Here is a 22,843-nt window from a genome sequence, read left to right on the forward strand (position 1 = left end):
GTAAGCTTGGGCAGGTCCCTGGAGCTGAGGGCAATTCCCAGTGAGCCGTCTGCAGTCTTATGATCCCAGCCACTGAAGATTGAGCATTTACCAGGAAGAGAGGATCCAGGTAGAGCAAAGAGCCCTTTATGGGGACCCTCAGTCTTCTTTCTTTTGATTTTTTTTGAAGATTTTATTTTTAAGTAATCTCTACACCCAAAGTGGGGACTGAACTTACAACCCTGAGATGAAGAGTCACCTGCTCTACCAACCGTGCCAGCCAGACGCCCCTCAGAATTTTCTTTTTAATAAAAATAACAACCAACCATGTTCAGGACACTGTTTTGGGGGTTTTACCTATATTATCTCATTTAAGCCACATGGAACATCAGGAGAGGTGGATTTTATGACCCTTATTTTATAAACAGTAATCCAAGACTCAGAGGGTTAATCACTCACCCAAGGTTATTGAGCTAGAAAGTTACAGAATCAGAATTTGAATCCAGGGTCATGGGACTCTAAAGTCTGGCTCTCTTGCAAGCAGGGAAGACAGCCCTTGGTAAAACAAGAACAGTCTACACGGCACACAGAGGAGAAAGATCACGGCCTGCAGACGTCACCCAGTATATGGTATAAATACAGTCCCAGCGTAGCCAGAAGCCCTAAAATGATGTCTGGTCCCGTGCAAACATCACAGAGGCCAGACTGAGCGTGGGATCCCTGGAGAGGAGCCGCCTTCCACCTTCATATCTGTAAACGTCATAAGTTACCAGAAATAATCCCTCTCATCAGAAGGACTCTTCTATTTTTTTTTTTTTTTTTTTGCCCCCTCAAGGAGTATGCATGGACCTTGCGACTTTGTATAAGGACAACAGTAACTACAAGAAAGAAAGCAAGCCACGTCCCAGGAGTCAACGGTATAAAAATAATTTTTATTTACTACCGTAAATAAAGTAGTGCAAAGAGAAGTTCGGACCCACGATATTGCATTACTGACTTATTTACCGCCTTAGCAGCATACGGTGTATGGACAGTCTGCTCTTCCCCTTCCTCTCTCTTCCTCTCTCTGTCTCACACACACATACACGCGCCCTTACACAAACTCAGGCAGGCGTAAGGGGTAGGGATGGAACTATGAGCTAAAGGCTTATTTCCTGCATATTCCACTGCCGCCAGTCTATTCTAATGGGTAATTCATGGAGAAGACTACAGTTAAATACTAAGAATTTTCTAAATGTTATTTTATGGATTCAATTGAAAAGGAAATGATATCCAACAATGTCATTAAATGATCTGGAAGCACGACCCTAGAAAAAGTCAAGGAGAAGAATGTAAACCCATTTACAAAGCTGTCTCCTTCCCCGCGTTTCCAGCCACAACTGATTTCTTTCAAGATGCCTTAGAACTGCTGGGTCTTGGAAGTCAAATTGAAATCTGCCTTTTGGACGTTGAGGAGCAGGGCTGTGGTCAACACACATCCCGAAAGATTCTCTAACGGGTGGAGAGGTCACAGTTTTCTGTTCTTTAATGAAAGGGAACGAACGAGGGGCTAAGATTCTTAAAATACATCTCAGGGTATAAGGAGTCAGATACACCAGCGGGCAAACTATGACCCCCCCCATGCACACGGTCACTAGGGATGGACTCAGCAGTGACCCAGTCAACCTCCCCGACACGCCCCTGTAATCAGGATGTTCCTTGTATTTTGTCTGAGAACCTTTGGTTTACCCACTGCCTGCTCTGGGTACTTCCTTGTAATTGGATTAAAAAAAAAAAAAAAGACACCAAGTGCAAAATTCGCATCCAGTTGACAAGACATGTAAGGTGTTTATCAGCGTTATGCCCTAGACCCCGCTTTCCAATACCAGCTGCTGACGGGCTTCTCTCTCAGCGGGACAGACCTGGAGCGCACAGTTCACTCTCCAGGCTCTGCGTTGTTAGGGACTGTGGGCTGGTCCTGAGCGGAGGCATCTGCAGCTGGAGTCACAGCTGGACTTGCGGTGGGAGCCGTGGGGTCTGCGGAGGCCCGGGCTGGTGTCGGACGGGAACCGCTGGCTGCAGAGACAGGGACAGCAGGTGCTGAATGTGCAAACCAGTACGTGCAAGACACACAACCGCACCCAGCCCCTCGCAAGCCAGGGCAGATGCGTCTGGTCCAGTGGCCCTGACACCAATAGATAAGTAACTCCACACCCATTATCTAGGTTCCTTGGACTTTGGTGTCCCCTCCTATAAAATGGCAGATTGGGATGGACGTGCAAAGATCTCTGATGGTTCTGACATCTTGGGATTCCAAGTTCTGCGTTTATGCTGTGACTTCTAGGCAAATGTTTGCATTGAAAGAAAGAAAGAAAGAAAGAAAGAAAGAAAGAAAGAAAGAAAGAAAGAGAAAGAAAGAAAGAAAGAAAGAAAAGAAAGAGAAAGAAAGAAAGAAGAAAGGAAGGAAGGAAGGAAGGAAGGAAGGAAGAAGAAAGAAAGAAAGAAAGAAAGAAAGAAAGAAAGAAAGAGAAAGAAAGAAAGAAAGAAAGAAAGAAAGAAAGAAAGAAAGAGAAAGAAAGAAAGAAAGAAAGAAAGAAAGAAAGAAAGAAAGAAAGAAAGAAAGAAAGGAAGAAAGAAAAGGAGGCAAGGAAAGGACAGATGAACAACTCTCTGGTCTATGTCTCCCCCGGTCATCTCTTTTTCTCTCATGGTGTTGACGCAATGCAAGCTATGAATTATACCAGTCCATCAGAAAGGAGTGTTTGTTTTATTCACATTCTTATTCCCATTGGATGAAGTATCAAATTTGGTTTAAATTATGTTATTTAAATAAATGTTTTAAAATCATAATTATTCGATTTAATTATTTATCAATCTACCTTTAGTAAAAAGGTTGAACCACCATAAATATTAGGGAAGCTTCTAAAGTTCTGTACTTTATGTCAGTGGTTTTCAAAGAGGGTGATTTTGGTTCCCGGGGGACACCTGGCAATATCGGTAGGTGTTTTCAGTGGTCACAGCTGGAGGGCAGGTTGCTGCTGGTGGATCGTAGGTAGAGGCCGGGATGCTGCGAAGCATCCTACGACACAGGGGATAACCTGCCTACACCCAGAACGATCCAGCTCCAAGTATCAGTAGTGCCGAGGCGGGCACACCCTGCTTTCTGGACTGAGGCTGAGATGTATCCTGGTTCATCAGATTGTGGGATCTGGAAACTGGCCACTCTCCGTTATCAGTATGTGATACTGGATTGGACAAATCCCCTGTCTCCTTCTGCCTTCAAAAAATGGGGAAAATAGAAGTATCTACACCCACGCTCAATTGTTGCGAGGATTAAATGAGTTAATGTATACAAAGTGCCCAGAAGAGTGTCTGGCCCGTGCAGGTCCTCCACAAATGTGAGCCATCAGTACTGGCGATAGTCTGTTTCACCCTGGAAGTGTGCTTTAGGATTTATGAATTTCAGGGACGTGGCTTGCAGGACTGATGAAAGAGTTAGTTGGTGCGTCTGAGTCTGGGGTCTCTCCAGCTCTTTTAGGCCCCTGGAGCTTCTGAAAACAGCAGAAACTCTAAAGCAAGAGAAACAGCAAAGCTTTGAAGCCAGGAGTCACGTGACTCTGCCATTTACCAAATAAGTGATCTTAGGCCAGTTCTTCAACCTCTCTGAGCTGCGGTCTCTTCATCTGTGATATGGGGACAGCAGTTTGCAGACAAGCGTGACATTTGGCTCAGACAGGGGCCAGCGTTTGTGCAAACAATTGTTAGCTTGTCTTTGAGCAGCAATCTTAATCAAGCTCGGCAGTCCCTGAGTCTTAGACAATTTTCAGTAGGTGGAACCATTTTTAAGGGTTCCCAGGGTCCATCCTGCAATGTATTGACTTTAAGAAGATGACACCACATTGACGACCTGATTTCTCGATAAACTCTTCGAGAGTTCCAGCTCCGCGAGGCCATTCCAGGGACTTCAGGAATGAGCTCCGAAGCCCCTTGCCTTTCTGGATATGGAATTTCCTAGGAACCCCTTCCAACAGCTACAGTATATTTTCTGGATCCAGAGACAGTTTTGAGAGAACAGGAAAGACAATGATGGCGGTTGGTGGGACGGGGAGGAGGAACCAGGGTATTATATAACGACGTGAAGTTTCTAGGTTCAAGCCATCACTCTGGCGGGTGATCTAACCATGGCAGGAAGGATGAAGCCCAGTGCCATGGTACAAAGACCATTGGCTGGAGTCAGGAAACAGGGTCTGGGAGAGTCTCATTTATCGGCTACTAATAGGTGACTTTGGGGTGGGTACTGAGCGGCAGACATTTCAGTCCTAAAATGCTTGAATCTCACAGGTCTTGGATCGGATGATGTCCAAGACCCCCGTGGGCCCTAAGATTTATCTTTCTGATGATCTCTGAGGAAGTTCACGAAGTACTAAGGCATGCATTTTTTTTTTTCCTTTTCAAGCTCTGGGAGAAAAAAAAAAGTTTAAATCACCATGGTAACAAGATAAATCAGCAATCAGTTTTCTGATTAAAACAAAAAAGTGCCAATGTGTAAATGTAGAAGGAATGCATAATTAGCATGCCACCATTTAAATCTTCTTGTAAGAACATAATAAAAATGCTTGATGTTTCTACAGTAAATTTGTTATCATCCACGGGAGAACGCCCCCCTTCCATCAGGGGGTTTGCAATCACTGGACGAGCCCCCCACGGCCCATCATCATTTTAAAGTGGCCTCTTTGTCTCTGCTCACCTGAAATGCGTGCTAATTTGATTACCAGACTGGAATCAAGGTAACCAGGAAAATAAGTGTGCTGTTTCAGAAAGGATAGAGTATATGCCAGAGCCAGATCGGAGGGATTTTTGTATTGCTTGCCGCCTGGGGGACCCTATTCTGTACATGAGTGAGAATAATCGGAAGCTGGCCCTGAGTGGGGTAGACCAGGGTTTGGCAGACTGCAGCCCACCGCCCAAATGGGGCTCACTGCCTGTTTTCGGATGGCTTGCAGTCTAAGAATGGTTTCTCCATTTTTAAATGGTTGAACAGAAATCAAGAGAGGAATAATATTTTGTGACAGGTGAAAAACATAGGAGATTCAGATTTTCACACCTGTAGTAAAGTTTTATCGGAAACGAGCCATGCCCACTCAGTTTTCATGTACGGTCAATGGCCGCTTGGCCCTATAATGAAAGCCGAGCAGCTGAGATGACTCTCAAAGCCCCAAATGTTTATTATCTGGCCCTTTGCAGAAAAGGTTTGTCAATCCCTACGGTGGGTCATCGCGGGAAAAAGGTCTGCTTGCCAGTTGACCAGATGGGAGCATAAAAGAAAAGAATATGAGGGAATATACTGGGTCAGGCCTGAGATAGTATAATGTTTGCAAAGATAGAGCCCATGGGGGTGAGGTGGGGGTGGGTTGGGAAGGAGAAACCTTGGAAATCCTGTGCAATCAATAAGATCTAGCCTACTTCACCTGGGCCTCTAGATCTAGCGGGACCCCAGGACAAGTATAAGATTCATGTCATTTAACTATTTCTCATGAGTGAAGCTACTGGGTCAGCGCCAAGGGTAATGAGAAAAGTGAAATCTCGCCATTAAACAGCTCTGACTTGAAGGCTACTACTTTTTTCCATGAACGCCACTTTCTGACATTTCACTGTAAGTTTAGTAGCAACCTCATTAAGTGGAAATGTAGAGGACAGGAAAAGAGGAGAAACGGTGTAATTAATCTTGTTCATATCATCCTACTCGTTTTCAAAGACCACTGGGCTAACCACTTGAGCAGACAGAGTAAGTTGGCTTCAATTCCGGCTGTTTTGAATGGAACAACATCGGTTTAAGAGGTTACCTCGTCGTACCCAGGAGCTGCTGGTTCGCCAGGTCTCGCTCTATGCTGTGCCTTCTACCGAGACATCAAGTTCCCGGTAATACTGGTAAGTCCAGACTCTCTCTGGAAGGGTACCCTCCGTTTTGTCCCTCTGTCCTCTCTTTACCCTTCTTCAGGCAGCCAGCCTACCTCCATGCTTTCTCGGTCTCCGGGGGGACTTTTGGCTGGGCAGAAATGGAATCGGTTCTAGACACACTTTGCTTTGGGAATTTTTTGTGTTTTTTCCCCAAAAGCCTGAGTCCATTAAGGCAATTATGCTTGGCGGGCCTGACAGGGGAGAGGTGGAGCACTTCAGAGACTCAGCAAGGCGGGGGAAGGAGCGTCTGGAACCTGGGAAGCTGGCTGAGCCTGGCTGTGGTTTGTACCGGTGGCCACTAAGCCCTTATCTTGCCCCCTCGGCAATCTCAGAAAGGAAGTGTGGGGAGGAAAAAGTGGACAGCAAAGCTGGTGGGACTCTTGGTGATCAGAAGCTGCAAAGCCAGTGGGCTTGGAGGGACAGAGGCGGCCCAGGGCAGTGTGCCTTCTGCTCTCAGACTGGTGACTATGTGAGTGGTCCTAGACCCAGGGACCCTTGCGCTCCCCTGGGAGGCCTCGGCCTCAAAAAAGACTGAGCTGCCTGGTGGAATGCAAGCCAGGAGAAAAAATAAGTTCCCTTAAAAGGAAACAACAGACGTGTGATATTTTCATATATTTGTTTTGGTTCTCTTGAGAGTCTGGTAAATATCTTTTAGACACTTTAAAAAAGAGTTTGATGTCTTAGAAAGAGTCTAACAACATCGAAAAACCCATGAGGCTCTGGGAATTGTGTCTGTTACTGAGATAACCCAAGCTAGGTATTTGCAGGCGCTGCTTGGTGTCAGCATGCTTTATTGCAAGGGGAATGCCCCCAGGGTAGTATTCCTGGGAGCTACCAGCTACCATTTGTTGAGTTCTAAGCACTTTACACCCTGTTATCTGGTTATTTGCTTCTCTCCACTGCAATGGGAAGTAGGTGTACCGCTACTGCTGCTATTTTACAGAAAGGGAAACTGAAGCACGGACGGGCTCCCCCCCCTGCCCAAGGTCACACGGTGAGTGGCAGGGCCAGCACCTTAGCAGCATGACTCCCGAGCCTGTGTTATTAGCTACTGCTAGCCTTCTGAACACGGGACAATTTAGTGTGGCACACGCGGTGGAGTGCGGACTAGATATCACAGGACACAGAAACTCAGGAGGAAAATGAAGGTAGTTGGAGCCGAAAGCAAAATGGATGGACAGCTCAATCTAAATGTTTGACCATAAATCACTAATTTTTAAAAACAACTGACTAGAAAAATGCAGATCTCGAAATGACAAAGATCCCTAACTTAGAGCAGAATCCTTCCACAAGGCTACGTAGGGGAGGCTGCTAACTTTCAAATTTTGTCCCTCTTAACTGTCTGAACTCAGCACCCAGACTTCCTTCCTGTGCCTGCTTCACACCAGCATCCGCTAGAGGGCGCCACCCTCTGGGGCGGTCAGGAGACCTCAGGCACCAACCAGGTTCAGGGCAAGGCACCAGTTGTGCCAACTTGGCCCTCTGAGCGGCCTTCTCACCTGCTCCTCTGAGCCGATCTGGCCCCCGCCCCATGGCCTAATCACTGACACAGTACCTTCCTATTTCAAAGATTTTTTAAAAGATTTTTTTTACAAATTTATTCATTGGAGAGAGAGAGAGAGAGAGCAAGAACAGAGAGAGGGAGAGAGAGAAGCAGATGTCCCACCGAGCAGGGAGCCCCACTCAGGGCTCGATCCCAGAACTGCAGGATCATGACCTGAGCCAAAGGCAGACGCTTAACCGACTGAGCCACCCAGCGCCCCCTATTTCAAAGTTATTGGAAAATTTGCACTTATGTGGAGGATTTTAAAAATATGAAAGTAATTTACTATGTATTTTAACTCGACACTCGTTCTAACAGGGCTGGTAGGCACCCTTAGGGCACATTTTGGAAATAACGTGGAGACTTTTTTTTTCTTTTTTCTTCTAGACCCTTCCTACTCAAAGTGTGGTCCATGGAACCACAGTGTGGACATCACCTCAAATCTTGTTAGAAATGTGGAATTCCAGAGCCAACCCTGGACCTATTGAATCAGATCTGCACTAAATAAGATCCTGGGGTGATTCATGTGCACGTTACAGTAAGGAGTATGGGGCTAGAATTTACATATTGAAATACTTGTCATTTTATTATGATTCATTTCTTTTTATTTCTCCTTTATATTGCTGTTAGGGCATTACTTTTAAAAATATGTGTGTAGGCAGGATAATTACCATTCATTTAAAGTTACCAAAAATGTGCTACAAAATATTTTTTGTACAAGGGAACAATAAGTCAGAGACAGAATGGTAACCACTGTTTTAAAATACAATTGACCCTTGAATAACTCAGATTTGGACCGGATGGCTCCACTTCCACAAGTTTTTTGGGTTGTTGTTTTTTTTTTTTTTTTTTGATAAACACAGTACAGCACCGTGAATGGACTTTCTTTTCCTTATGTTTTTCTGAATAACAAATTCTATTCTCTGACTTACTTTCATATAAGAATATAGCATATAATATGCATAACATATAAAATATGTGTTGACTGTTTATGTTCTCAGTGAGGCTTCTGGTCAATAGGAGGCAGCAGTGAAGTTTTGGGGGAGTCAAAAGTTATATGAGAAATTTCAACTGTAGGGTAGGGGGGTGTCCCTAGCCGCCCCCCCACCCCAGTTGCTCAAAGGTCAACTGTATCGCGAGTCTGAAAAAGCCTGAAATCCTGCTGCCCTTGGTCCTTTCTTGGACATTATTTTGTGATTTGGGGCAGACACCTTCATCTATTTGGCCTCGATCGCTTCATCTGTAAAATGAAGGGCACAGAATCAAAGAGCCCATCCAGACTGGTCTAAGGCCAGCAACACGGAGGGAGTTACGCACAGGAAGTGAACGAGTTTGCAAAAAAGGAAGAACGTGTGTGAAAGAGCAAAGGATACATAGCAAAGGGAAAAAATATCAAAGGGCAGGAGGGACAGGGAGGCGAGAATGTGGAGAGACTGATAATGCAGACAGGAAGACAGGAAAAAGAGACAACTTCGGCTAAAAGCAATTCCACCAGCCCATGAATTTTCATGGCTACCAGCTAGCATAAAATCATAAAGACAATTTTCAGCTCCTCTAACGGAATTGCATTTGTAATAATCATAACAATATTTCTACAGAGTAAAAATGACAAAGATAATTTGAAATGGAAAACACTGACAAGATGCAAAATAAATGTGCTCTACCTGGCAACAAATTTAGGGACGGGACAGAATTTGCATGAGGAAAATTTATAAGCCGGCATACAACGGGGCATCAAATCTGGATAGGTTTTGATGGCTCCTTGTTAACCTCCTCAGGTAAATCAGAGGGAAATGATTCTGCATTCGCCTCTTGCAACAGAGACTTCCTTCCCACCATCGAATCTGTGGTGAGACGCACTCCTTTCGCTTTTCATTATCTGCTACACAAATGGTGGCTGAGCAAATGCTCCAATGCCATGTCCAGTCCTAATGTGCCCATTTGTAAATGTCCCTCCTGGTCTTCGTGGGTGATTATGTCCTTCTGCAGCCGTCCAACAGGGCGGAAAATTGTCATTCTCCACTGACAGCAGTTTGCGACTTTGCGCACCTGCTAAGTGTGTGATATCCCACCTGATGCACGAAAGCCTTCCGTCGCGTGGTCTGATAGGGGACACGAGCGTAAGAGCTCACATTTACTGAGAGGGTTTTATGTGCCAGAGAAATATAATGGCTAAGACTACTTGCAGTCGTCACGTGGGTAAGCATCCTGTGTATTTTTTTCACTGAACCCCTCTAACATCCCCGGGAAATAGCGACTATTATAACCTAATTTTATTGTTGGGAAATTGGGAGATCAGGAAGGTGAAATAACTCGCCATCAGTCACACAGCTAATGAGCAGCCGAGCCTGGACTCCAAGCCCGAACAGAAGCTCCGGCGGCGTCCCATCTCCTTCACCATGGCCTGACGCTAGCTCGGAAAAATAACAGGGAGCGGTGGAAATCACGCTAAACTACATGCTCCCTTCGTCTTCCTCCTCAGCCCCTCCTTCTGAATCCACGTGGCTGGGTATTTTCACTCATCATGAGGGTTTCTTTATCATCCCACACATCTGATTCCTTGACTGGAATAAATAGGAAGAATTCAGACTGGAACGGGCTTCAGCGCTGGGTTCTAAGGTCATGGAGGTAGGATATTGACAATGGATGTATTTTCAATGGGAGAAGACATTTGGGTTCAATTTCTGAAGCTTCTTATTTAAAAAAATCCTGGCTTACTTTGACAAATATAACAATAACTGGGACCTTCCAGCAGCCAGAGATGATGGTACCAGCCTGGGGGAATCCTCCACCCCGTGAATGACTCATCTAATGAAAGGAAATAGCATGGTCAAGGGCATGAGGAGGGAAAGTGTCTTTTTTTTTTTTTTTTTTTTTTGTAGGGAAAAAGAATCCCTACATTTTTATATTGCCCTGGCTTCTTAGAAATCTTTACCTGAAACAGACTGGAAATACTGCACGGTCCAGGCGATCAGTACAGACAGCAGGAAGGTTCCCAGAAAGTAGATCTGCAGAATCCGAAGCATGAGTCAGATGACTGGCAAAGGGCAGGGACCGCGAGGACACGGCTGGGGGAGACGGTACCTACCAGGGCAGAGTGCAAGACGGCACCCCAGATGAGGCGCAGGTGAAGGTAAAGCCAGGCCAGGGAACAGGGGCTGAAGGACTCCTCACTGCTCTGACTCCAGCACCTGTGCACGAAAAGCCCAGGGAATCCTGAGGAATCGGCAAACTTGGGGGCATTACCCATGACCCGCATTGTCAGAGCCTCAAACCCTCCTCCCGCTTTGGGCAAATGGGGACGCTTGAGATGGAAAAGAAATGAAGCCCGTTCTAAAGGGTTTGGGGCTGCCCTGAGATCCCAGGCTCCTGTCTGGCAGAAGCCTCAGAAAAAGATCAGTCCTGTCCTTCATAAAAAGCTAATGGGGCAAGGAGGACCCCGACACGGAGCCGCCAGGACGATCCTCCTGTCCGAGCGCCTGTCCAAAGTCCGGACGTCAGAACGCTTCCCTATCTCGCAGAAAGGCACGGTCTAATCAGACACATTATTCTTTCCGCTCTCCTGGGAAACCTTGGTCAGCACTTTAACTTCAGATGAAGCACATTCTGTAGAGTAAGCCTCAGACGCTAAAAAAGGAAATAGCTTGGGTCCAGTTGAGTGTCCTCGAATCAAAACAAACCTAGAGCCCTTTTTATAACAGCCGGTGTTACGTAACAAGAGAAACTCTGACTTTAACCAAGAAGCAAACACCACCCAGGTGGGTTCCCCCAGATTCCACGGCATTGAAGAAGCCTCTGAACTCACCTTTCATACAGCTCCCGGAGGATGGAGATGTTGTTGGACTGGATAGTTGGGTCAATTTCCAGGAAATCCAAAATATGATGCGGGATTATAGCACCTTCCTCAATTAGCAGAGCCAGGTTAAAAAATCCCTGGAAACAAGCCACAGACCAAACTCATCAACTCCATATAATAAACCCCAGACACACACCCTTCATCAGAATGTAAACCTTTACAACCTCTAGGTTGTTTTTTTTTTTTTAAGTCCCTCGAGCCAGATGGTTTTGTCATCTTCATTGATGGATTGTTTCCCTAAATATATGCATCTGAGAAATTTATTTGCAGGAGGACCAGGAGGCTTTCAGGAGATGCTGTGCGCCATCTGCTCAGAAGCCAGTCACCCAGGGGAATCTGTCCTTTCCTGCTCATTCTCTCAAGACAGAACTCGCTGGAAAGCGTGCCCTTGTATCATCAACAAACCAGAACACCAAGCTGAAGGCGATGTCTATCACTTGGAGATGACGCTCTGGGACACCATCGGCTTGTCGGAAATCTGACAGAATGTTCCGGTGGGGGTGCCCCTCCTGACTGACGTGCTAATGTAGACAGTCTCTCTCATGCGCAAAGTCACATACGGGGGTTTGTCTCTGCTCTCCTAGCCCAGGGGCGGAAAGCTTCTCATGATCTTCTTGGCACAGCTCCACTCGGACACAATTCCCTATTTCTTCCTTACACACCTTGTTCTTGACCCTCAGAGGTAGGACCTGCCTTATTGGGCAGTGCAGATCCAGTTAAAAAAACCAGAGTGAAGAGCCTGAGAGTAGAGGGCAAAGTTCTTCCCGAGCGGAGCATGTGGCCCCACCGAGAAATCAACAAGAAGTGATGTGTTACTTACCATTAGGGATTTACAAGTGAAACGGCATTGTTGCCCTTCAAAGAATTCCTGGTCATGTTTTAATGACTTTATCCTCCCTTTGACCTTTCCTTTCAGTTGCCACGGACAAGGATCTCATGAAAATCACCCCCAACAGGCTGTATACACCAGGCCTCTCATGACCATCCTATGCAATAATTATGATAAAAATAACAGCAGCTAACATTTTCTGAGTGCTGTTATAATGTGAGGCATTGTTCTGTTTTATATATATCCACTTAATGCTCATAACAGCAAATTGAGATAGGTACTATTAGCCTATTTTATAGGTGAGGAAGCTGGGGCGCAGAGAGGTTAAGGAACTTGCCCAAGGTAACACAGCTGGACAGGGGCAAGAGCTGGAATTTAAATGCAAGCAGACAGGGTCCAGAGTCTCAAATCTTTACCTTCACTATGCTGCCACGTAACCTCTAAAGAGCTGGAATTTAAATGCAAGCAGACAGGGTCCAGAGTCTCAAATCTTTACCTTCATTATGCTGCCACGTAACCTCTAAAGAGATGAAAGTGTTGTATCTTTGAGATGCACACATAACACACACTTAATACGAGCAGTAAATAGACTATTTCTCCACTCTTTAAAAGGAAGGTACTCTTAAAACTTGGGATATTAGAAGAAAAGAAAAAGAAATCACTTTATGTAATTTTTAATGTCTCTTGGAAAAATAGAAAAATTAAAAGAAATGGAAAAATAGACTAGGGGAATATTTGTATGCAATGTAACAGCTTAAGGTCCATTATCTACTGGGCAAATGTAAAGAACTAATTATGATTTAAATGGAAAAAAAAAAAAACAGTATCAGGGAACCTGGGTGGCTCAGTCGGTTAAGTGTCTGCCTTTGGCTCAGGTCATGATCCTGGGGTCCTGGGAAAGAGCCCCACATTGGGCTCCCTGCTCAGGGAGTCTGCTTGTCCCCTTCCCTCTGCTGCTCCCCCTGCTCCTGCACTCTCTTTCACTCTGCTCTTTCTCTCTATCAAATAAATAAACAAAATCTTAAAAAAAAACCAGTATCAAACCTCCAATAGATAAATAGGAAAAGAGCATGAATAGAGAATCCACATAAAATATACCATGAGTAAATGATCATAAAGTCTATGAAAAAATGGCCATTGCCACTAGTAATCAAATCAATGCAATGTAAAAAAAAAAAAAAAAAGGACATTATCAACTTATAATTATAAATGAGAATAATTAAAAGTGAAGTCATGAAAACATCCAGTGCTGACAAGATTTCATTTCCTTTCCAGCACTCAACCACTCATTGGAAAAACCCCTTCAGAAAACACATCAGCCATATGCTATTATTATGTCGCCATGAGCCCATTTGGACTGTTTGCTTCAGTAACACGAGCCCTCTCCATTCAAATGGAGATAAAAGACGGAGGTATGAACATATCCCCTAAAGCACTGGATAGCATTGCCACACAAGAGGAAAAGGCCTCTGTGTCTTCCTTAATACACTATAAATCCCAAGAAGGCAAGAATATTGTCTACCTTTTTCTCTTCTGTCCCCACCGCTAAGAAGTGTCAAAGACCTGGCAGGACCGAATAAACAGGTGCCCAGTCAATGAATCAATTAGCAAACGAGAATCAACATCCACTAATAAGATAAAGCTGAATAAATTACAGCCATCAGCACAACCGAATGGGGGCAGTGGTTAAGAGTAATTAATAATTACGGAGACTATGCAGTAAAATGCACACATCCTGATAATATGTGAAAAGAGACGGACTTTCTAAGCGGCGGGGACGCTCTGGCTGACATTACAGAGATACAGCCTGTGGGCAGTGGCTGGAGGGGGACAGGAAGACGGCAAGGAGTGAAGGCCCCGCCATGGGGCTGTGCAGCACCCTTCAATTTTTATTTTCCTTTGAAATGATCTTTTAAGGCTTCTAGAACATTGTTTTTCCAAAAAATTAACATCAGAATTGAAGGAAAAAATAGGTCCTCTAAATTTGAGGGCCAACAGATATCATCAAAGGAAGTTTGGCTCTATACAGAGTCCTTTCAGCACCAACTCTGATTTCATTCCAGAAGACATAATAATAGGAAAGATCACGTCCATTGAGTGTACTCGGTGCTGAATGTTTAATAACATTCAATCCTCATAACCTATGAGCTAAATACTATTATCCCCAGTTTGCAAAAGAGAAAACACAGACTCAGTAATTCAGTGACTTGCTGGGTAGGAATAGCGATGAAGGGGTAAAGACGTGGGGATTTAACCCAAGTAAAGAAATACTCGGATGTCGTACCTCCTTAAAAAACAAAACAAAAACTAAGATAGGGATGAGTGTCCAGCTTTTGCTCTATAATCAGACCCCAAGAAGGTGTCAGCATGAAGCGTCTGCCTTCGGCTCAGGTCATGATCCCAGAGTCCTGGGATCGAGTCCCGCATCAGGATCCCTGCTCGGCAGCGAGCCTGCTTCTCCCTCTGCCTCTGCCCCTCTCCCTGCTTGTGCTCTCTCTCTCTCTGCCAAATAAATAAATAAATAAATAAAATCTTAAAAAAAAAAAGAAAGAAAGAAAGAAAGAAAGCATCAACCATTGCGAGTTCCATCATGAAAATGACCCTGAGGTTCTCACAGGAGATTCCGGTTAGCAAATGTCAGAGAGAGAGAAGCAGAGGGTCACCACGAACACAGCACACTAATGATCATTGCAGGCAAGATCTATTAAAGGATGCTAAAATTAGTGGACAGAAATTTGAGGAGAAACAGAATATCTGCAGAGTTGCAAACGATCTCCCCAGGATATATATAAATTAGAAAGAAAAATGTTAACTTTGCAGGGGGGAATCCCCGCAGAAGCTGCCTTAACCAAGGACTGAGCTCGGCCTCACCAGTACTCAAACGTACTGACATCACTCGTGTGATACACTGAGAAGGACAGAGCACGTCTGTGCTTTCCTTGCTCAAAATGCATAACTTCATTCTATTCACGAGGAAGCAGAAGACAGAGCCAAATTGGGGCACAGTCTACCTAATACCCAACCAGTGTTTTTCCTAAGTATCAAGGTCATGAAAGACAAAGACTGAGGAACTATATTATTAATTGATGAAGACTAAAGAAATAGGACAACTAAATGTGATGTGGGAGGCTGGATGGGATCCTGGAACAGAAACAGGGCATTCGTGAAAAAATGTGTGAAATCCAAGGGCAAGCCTCAAGTGCCCCTGATGGTTCTGAACCAGCACTGACTTCCTAGTTCGGTGACGGGATTGTGGCAGGTGCATGACACATTCGGGGAAGCTGGCTGACTGGTATAGAGCAACTCTCTGTATTCTTTTTGCAACTTTTCTCTAAATTTAAAAATCCTCCGAAATAAGAAGTTTCCCCCCCAAAAAGTCACCAAGAGCAAATTCCTATCAGCGAAGTGTTGGCCCAACTCTACAAGCAAATCCCCTGTCATTTTGATCGCACTTCCAGTTTCTTCAGTTTCTACACAGTGAGTTAGTCTGATGGAATCTGGTAGAAAGACTCCTGGACCTGGAGCCGGAGGACATGGCTTTAGGATCTCGGGCTGCTTCACCTGCTACCCGATTGTGTGGCCTTGAGCAATTTATCACCTGATTGCAGTCTTGTTTTCCTCCACTATAACATGGCTATAATCATCCCCACCTTCATGGGATTGCTGTGAGAACGGGGTGGCAACCATAGCCTGTGCCCCATAAAGGCTCCCTGTTACGGTTCGTGTCCTCACAGAGCTGTGAGAACGGACGAGAGATGACTTTGTGAACTGGGAAGCAGGTAAAGACGGGAGGGCTTGGGAGGACTCCAGGCCTTGCGGCCTCACACACAGACACCACCCAGAGCTCGTTTCTGTGGCTTACCTGCGAGTCTCCATCCAGTGCTGCCTGGGCGTACATCTGCACGGACAGCTCAAGGTCTTGGGACTGGTTTTGGTGGCCGTAGTAGTAAAGGTCTCCCATTTTCAAATACGCTGCAGGACAGAAAGCACAGGCGCATTTGTGAAGTGATTTTGTTGCAGACCGCCGTTTTCAATGGTTGGCTCAGTTGCACGACTGAGTTTTTCCTACTGGGACAGAATACATAACATCATCATTTCCTTTGTGTATGGGGGGGGGAGTGGGGAGGGGGAGGAAAACCTTTTGTACCAAGCACCACCATTTCTAGGCACATTTTCTTGCTTTGCTGGGCAGCTCTCCCAAATGTGTCTGTGAAAATCCCAGTCTGCAACCTTACAGCCCAATTGGACAAGATTGTTTTGGGCACTTTATTTGACATCTAAAATTTTACTGCCTGAGTTTGATGACTGGTGGGTATTTCTTTACTCTGTTTAAGCCATGTATATATATATTTTTTTCCCTCGGAAAAAGTTTTGCTTAATGGTGTATGTATCACTCAATGTCTAGTCAGAAAAACAGAATCTATGTCAAGTAGTTCAAAAGATGGATTTCAACACTGGGAACTGGTTACCAGGGTGTTAGAAGGGCTGAAACGGCAAATGGGGGAACAACCAACAATCCAGAGAACAGTAAGATGGGAAACTACTACCATCCCTAGATCTGGGACCACCGGAGACCACAGAGGGTGGCCTGCTAGGCAGGAGCTGGAACCATGGGCGTACAGCCATTGCCAGAGACCCAGCCCAAAGTAGAGAGAGATGGGGAGAAATACTTGGACTTCTCACTTCCTCCCACCCAGCAATCTCCTGCCGGCACCTCCCATTGGCTGAAACCAATCAGATGCCCAAGGACACAGGAGTCTGGGAACCGCAGTTGCAGGGGCTCAGCTCCTCCCATACAGAGCAGAGCAGAGCAGAGTGAGACAGGGATACATCTGAAGGCCAAAAGGCAAATAACTGGCCCAGAGATCTCTCCAGAATAGCTTTCTCTTTTGAATTCTCACCAACTCTGAAGAAATGGCGGGTTCAAGCATTCAGTGGACAACGGAAGAGGAGAAGCCCATTGCTTGAGGCTGACAGCAGTTTACTCATGATCTTAATAGCAGAGATTTTTCACACTCTTTCCTAATTGTTTAGAAATATCATACTTCACACAAAGCTGTTAGATGTTCCTGTTACTAAAGATTAAAAGACTCCAATGCTTCCATTTAGCACCCATTTTTCTATACATACCAAATGAAGGAGCACCGATTTGAAAAACAGAGAAATTATAGTATCTCCAAACACAATTAACACCCAAGTATCCCTTGGCCAGGTCCTAAGGGGGTGAAGGGGGAGAAAAAGTTAATTCATTAATATATTTCAGCCAAGTGACTAATTTTGCCTTCATAAAACCCAATTCATTATCCTTAACCTTACAGCTTCCGCTCCGAGAAGAATACATTTACTTACTGGCCTCTCCTCGCAGATGTGTGCTAAATTTGTCTGTGACACTTCAATTCCAGTTTCTGCTGCTAAAACATAATACAGCAAAGCTTCGTGCCTAAAAATAGATGATTAATAATAAATTTCATATAGTGGCTCTTACTAATATTCACAGAGAGCTTTATATTCAAGCATAAGAGGGCACAAAATAAGCAGTTTTTTTAAAGCCACAAAATCATGAGTTTGTTGTGTGTGTGTGTGTTTTAAAATAAATACTGTTGTTAAAAATACTGCATGCACTGATTTATTTTCTATCTTAAAGGCTGAACTCACTGATAAGGTTGGAGAGCTAGTTGATGCAACAGCTACCTCTAGTGGCCGAACAGTGAATGGCATGCTGGCTGGGTTGTCTATTAGCCTTCTGTCCTTGAATCCTTCTTCCATCCCCGCTTAGAAGAGATAAGTGGCATTTAGAAAAAGCCCTGTGCTTTCGGGTCCTCTGTTTTGTGAAAGGCTTCATGGGGCTTAGAATTCTGAACAAGCTTAATTAAAGCTGAGCTTTTGTGATGCATTTGAAGTTTGGCAGAGGGGAGGGAGTTTACAAGGGGCTTGATTCCAATGGCCAAAACACACAGAAGAAAAATAAATGTTCGACACCACTAGTAATTGCATGATGGCAAAACAATGATGGTTCACTGTTCATCTGCTGAAAGACTGGCCCACGATTCATAAGACAGAGTAGCAGCAAGGGTTTGGGGGAATGGATGTATTCCTACGGCCAGGGCTCGTGGGAGGGCAGGTGAATCCAACCCTTAAATGTGGGAAGTCTTAAGAATGCACATTCCATTTGGCCAACAGTCGTCCCTTGTGAAGGTTTATTCTAAAGCAGCAGAAACATGTGCAAAGGTTCTGTGGCAACAGAGTTCACAGCAGAGCCGTTTATGTGAACAAAGAACACTGGAAGCAACTTAAGTATCTGAAAATCAGTGAGTAGTTAAATTACCCCACGGGGCAGCCACTTTCAGATAAGGCCATTAAAAATGATGCTAGATGTGTGCTAAATGTAGAGGAGAATTCAAAAACGTAGAAAGATGTTTACGCAAAATTTTCCACTCAGTTAAAAAAGAAAAGAGCAGGATGAGAAACAGAGCAATTCCGTTTTTGTAAAACAAATAAAACCGAGTGTACACTTCACAAGCTCGTGCGTGTGCCTATAGGCAGGGAGAGAAATAGAACCTAAAAATTAGCTATCAAAATGCTTACAGTACTTTTCTCTAGGTGATAAGAAGCAAGTCATTTTATTTTCTTCTTTTTACTTCTATGATTTCCTCCATTTTCTTTGTGTTCCCCAGGTAATGCGTGAAATTTTATTTTGGCCAGATATCGTCGTTCCTAAAGCTTATTTTGCATTCTCAGGAGTGGACATTAAGAACTCTTTGCTAATTGCAGCTCCACCCCAAAACTGGCTTCTGGTGGGGCTGGGGAAATAAGGAAAGCAGATTCTGAAATCATTTTTTCTGCTCTGTTAAAGCAGCTTCTGGTGGCCTATCCCTTGGGGACAGAGAGAGGTGACTGGGGGTCAAATTAGGACAGTGAGATCTTCAATCGGACACAGTGCAGGTCATGGGCCATGTAGCTGCTGAGTGAGCTGATTCTCAGCTTCCCAGACACCCAAGGCAGCGGACCAATTAGCCATGACTCATGCTAAAGAGAGACGAGGCTGGCTGGGCAGTTGTCCCCTGCACCGCAAGTCAGATAACAAGCCCACAAAGGCAGCCGTAAGAACAACACAAAAGCTGCCTGGGCGTATTTTTACACAGCTGGCAAAAATCATGTTTTGTGACAAGAATCTTCAGAACAGACCCCAGATGGGGGGTGTGCAAAGGAGGCCTGGCAGAAGGTCCCCATCATTCTGCGACAGGGACCCATTTCTAAGGTCTTACAATCTGGCGTTTCTTTGGAGGCACTTGGATTGGAACCAGTGCCTGTCTCCCCCAGGGATGGATGCGGGAAGGAGCTGGTGTAGGCTTGCCAGCTCAAGGTCACATGTCAGGCCAGGTCCCTCTGCTGCCATTACTGGATGGGACGTGGCTCCCATTATTCAAATGTAACCAAAATGACGTTTTCTTTGACAGCAGTCGGGCAGACTGTTAGAACGTGAGAGGGAGGCAGGAGGCTGACGCTTCCCGGAAGAACTGAGTCACTAGGATAAACTTTACAAAGACAAGATCTTGTCTCTAAAGTTCCTTTGGTGGTGGGGAGGGGAGGGAGGGACGAGTTTTATAGGAAGACTTCCACTGTCCAATTATTGTAGAAGCCAAGAGGAAATTTCATAGAATTCCCAAGCATTTCCTTTGAGGAAGCACTGAAATCCATCAAAAAGAGATGTCTATGACACATCGATGTCAACAGAATCACTGAAGGGAAATCCACCTCTGTCTTCCGTCCTGCAGAAGCAATCCTCCGAAGCCGTGTGCTCCCATACCACCACCATCCGCAGGGGAAGGTTAGAACTCTCAAGGCCAGATTTTCTCAGCTTCTTAAGCTTCTTAAGACACTTCTGCAGAAATCCTACCCATATTTAGCCTCCCAGTGCTTTGTTCTTATTTAATCGTGTTTCAACACAGAGTGCCCAGAAGTATTAATCACAGATATTTCTATATTTATACTCGTGGAACAAACATGTATGCAGCACTTAACTGTGGGCAGGAAGCCCAAAGACAAGCCACAAAGCTATACTGTCCTTTCCCCGAATTTCCTCAAGGCTCAGGAAGCTTACCAGAGCTGTAAGCTTCATTTCCCAATGCGCTCAAGTGAAGTTGTCCCCTGGATAGTCATTCTAACAGGGATGAGGGTGGCAGGGGACGTGGAGAGGAGGGGATTTGTGGTAAAGAACGCATTCAGGGGCATATTTGCTATCCTCCCATTTCCGACTCAGCACATACACTTAAGAGAATTTTATGATGATACATCTTAATAATCAATCCTTTGACTGCTTACTGTGAATTGTGAATTTGAGTACCTCTGAGAAGCTTCCCAAACAATTATATGATTTTCTTTGTGCTCTTCTCTGCCAATGCCCGAAGCAGCTCAAAATGAAAGGATTAAAAAAAAATCTGGGGATCTCCACGGAACTCGGGACCCCTGGTCTCTTGCAGAAAGGTGGATCTTTGAACTGGAACTTGGCACGCCTACTTGCCTTGCCTCAAGCCCCATAATCTGGCTAGTCTCCTGGGTTCAATACTTGGGGCATATTTAAGACAAAGGACAATAAAACACATAGCTCACAGATCAAACACACAGAGGGGGAAGGCAGAGAGAAATGAAACATGACAGCCAGCCTCTCCTTCGCTGACTTCTTCTGGTGTCCGAGGACAGCCTGAGGCATGACAACATTATCTCCCGTATTGTGCCTACACAGCAAAAAGCCCTTTTCCCCATCATGCTCCTCTCTTAAACTATCCCGTATAAATCTTGGAACAACACAGAAAAACACAAGCTCATCAAACTGACACATGTAATTTGAAAATAACGTCCAGAATAAATTCACTCACAGAAAATGAAAAAGGGGGATGGACTTGCGACACTGATGGGTGATTTAGTTCTATTAAAGCAAAATAGATGGTACCAAAAAAGCCACGTTGTGGTGTGGGGAGGCCAACATTCCCATAGTTGCTGTTTAACCCCAGGGTGGGTTTCAGGACTTGGTGAGCGGGAGGAAATAGAAGCACTTTGCCTCAAATATATTTTGATGAAGATTTTCCCATTATAATGGATACTAGATGTCTCTTCCTGTTGATAGAAAAAGAGGCTTCGGATCCAGATGGAAACTTAATAATACTTCGCATCAGCACCAAGATTGGCAAGGATGTGGAGAAACAAAAATGTATACAAGGTTGACAGGCGAGTAAGTTGGTAAAATCTTTTGGGAAAACAGTTGGCGTTATCTTATAAAGGTGAATGCTATCTTATAAAGTGCCTGCTCTGTGACCCCACTCCTAAGTTTATATTCTAGAGAAACTTCCTATGAATGCCACGGTATGCATAAAAAATGTTCGTGGTCACATTGTTCTGAAAAACAACCACAAAAAAGGGCTCAGATGTGTGTTAAAATAAAACTTGGTAAGTGAAGTGAGGTGTACGACAGCAATACAAATGAATGACTCGCAGATACATGCATCGGGGATATGAATCTCAGAAACATAATGTTGTGTTAAAAAAAAAAAAAAAAGGCAGGGGTGCCTGGGTGGCTCAGTCGGTGAAGCACCTGCCTTCGGCTCAGGTCATGATCCCAGGGTCCCGGGATCGAGCCCCACGTCGGGCTCCTTGCTCAGCGGGGAGCCCGCTTCTCCCTCTTCCTCTGCCTGCCACTCCCCCTGCTTATACTCTCTCTCTCTCTGTATTAAGTAAATAAATAAAATCTTCAAAAAAAAAAAGCAGTTGAACTATATATAATATGGTTCCAGTAATATAAAGCTCAGACACAAGCCAAATAAATCTACTGCTTAAGAATCTATAACAAGACTATAAAGAAAGCAAGGGGAGATCAACAGCGGGCTCAGGGTGATGGTTACTTCCGGGGACTGTGGGTGGGGGTGGGTTTAATCTGGGAGGGAAATGCAGGGGGCTTCAACTGTTCATTTTCTTACCTAGGGTTACACATGTCCATTTTATCATTACGCTTGAGAACCTATATATAGCACATATCACTTCATACGTATCAACTATTGTATGACAGAAGAAGGGAGAAACAACTCAACTGGCTTATGCCACATCGCCAGGTCAACGCTCAGCTCCTTTCACCTGGATTCTGACCCAGCACGCCCCTTCAGACTCCCCTTCTCTTTACCATCAAACACAGTTGTCTGGTTAGACATCTCAGAACCCAGCTCTGTCACGTCACTACCCTCTCCCCAAACTATCAATAGCTCCCCACTGCCTCATAAGTAAAAAGTGTATGACCTGCCATTCAAAGTTCCATAGAGCAGCACCTCTTTAGTCTTGTTATCTGTCACTCCCTTTTACAAATCTTACCTGAAGGCAAATTCGTGGCTTAAAATTTCCTAGACTCATCCAGAATTTTCCTATCTCTTTGCTTTTATTCCTGCTATTCCCTTCACCAGAAATGCTTTCCCTGCACAGCCAAGTGGAAATCCCACCCACCCCTCAGGGTCATATCATCTGCTGACCTCATCATGAATGCCGACCTAAGTCCCACAAACCAGACAGCATCTTTTCCTTCTCCGAATCCCTCAGGCTCTTTATATACTGCTCATGAGCCTGGAGTTGTGGTTGTTCGATTTGCCTTAGATCATGCATGCATTTGTTTTTGAGCACTTCCCAGCTACCACTAGGTGCTGGGCGCTGGGGTACAAAT

General features: G+C 44.8%; 1 protein-coding gene and 1 long non-coding RNA gene across 4 annotated transcripts in view; one reads left to right on the forward strand and one right to left on the reverse strand.

The window, feature by feature from the left end:
* Positions 1–890: 890 nt before the first annotated feature.
* The window catches only part of SEL1L3 (SEL1L family member 3), a 151,574-nt gene continuing 129,621 nt past the window's right edge, over positions 891–22,843 (reverse strand). For all 3 annotated transcript variants that reach the window (XM_057309665.1, XM_026514543.4, XM_057309666.1), the window contains 7 exons: positions 17,494–17,584; positions 17,275–17,359; positions 16,007–16,116; positions 11,265–11,392; positions 10,548–10,650; positions 10,395–10,467; positions 891–2,034 (listed from right to left, as the gene is read on the reverse strand). In XM_057309665.1, the coding sequence (XP_057165648.1) occupies positions 1,895–2,034; positions 10,395–10,467; positions 10,548–10,650; positions 11,265–11,392; positions 16,007–16,116; positions 17,275–17,359; positions 17,494–17,584 (730 nt within the window). In that variant the 3' untranslated portion in view covers positions 891–1,894. The remainder of the gene's footprint in view (positions 2,035–10,394; positions 10,468–10,547; positions 10,651–11,264; positions 11,393–16,006; positions 16,117–17,274; positions 17,360–17,493; positions 17,585–22,843) is intronic.
* LOC130543225 (uncharacterized) lies at positions 4,594–8,239 on the forward strand. The gene is made up of 3 exons (XR_008958395.1): positions 4,594–4,745; positions 5,714–5,886; positions 7,847–8,239. It is a non-coding gene; the product is annotated as an uncharacterized LOC130543225 (long non-coding RNA).

Source organism: Ursus arctos, unplaced genomic scaffold, assembly GCF_023065955.2.
Source record: "Ursus arctos isolate Adak ecotype North America unplaced genomic scaffold, UrsArc2.0 scaffold_9, whole genome shotgun sequence".
Classification (NCBI taxonomy): Eukaryota; Metazoa; Chordata; class Mammalia; order Carnivora; family Ursidae; genus Ursus; species Ursus arctos.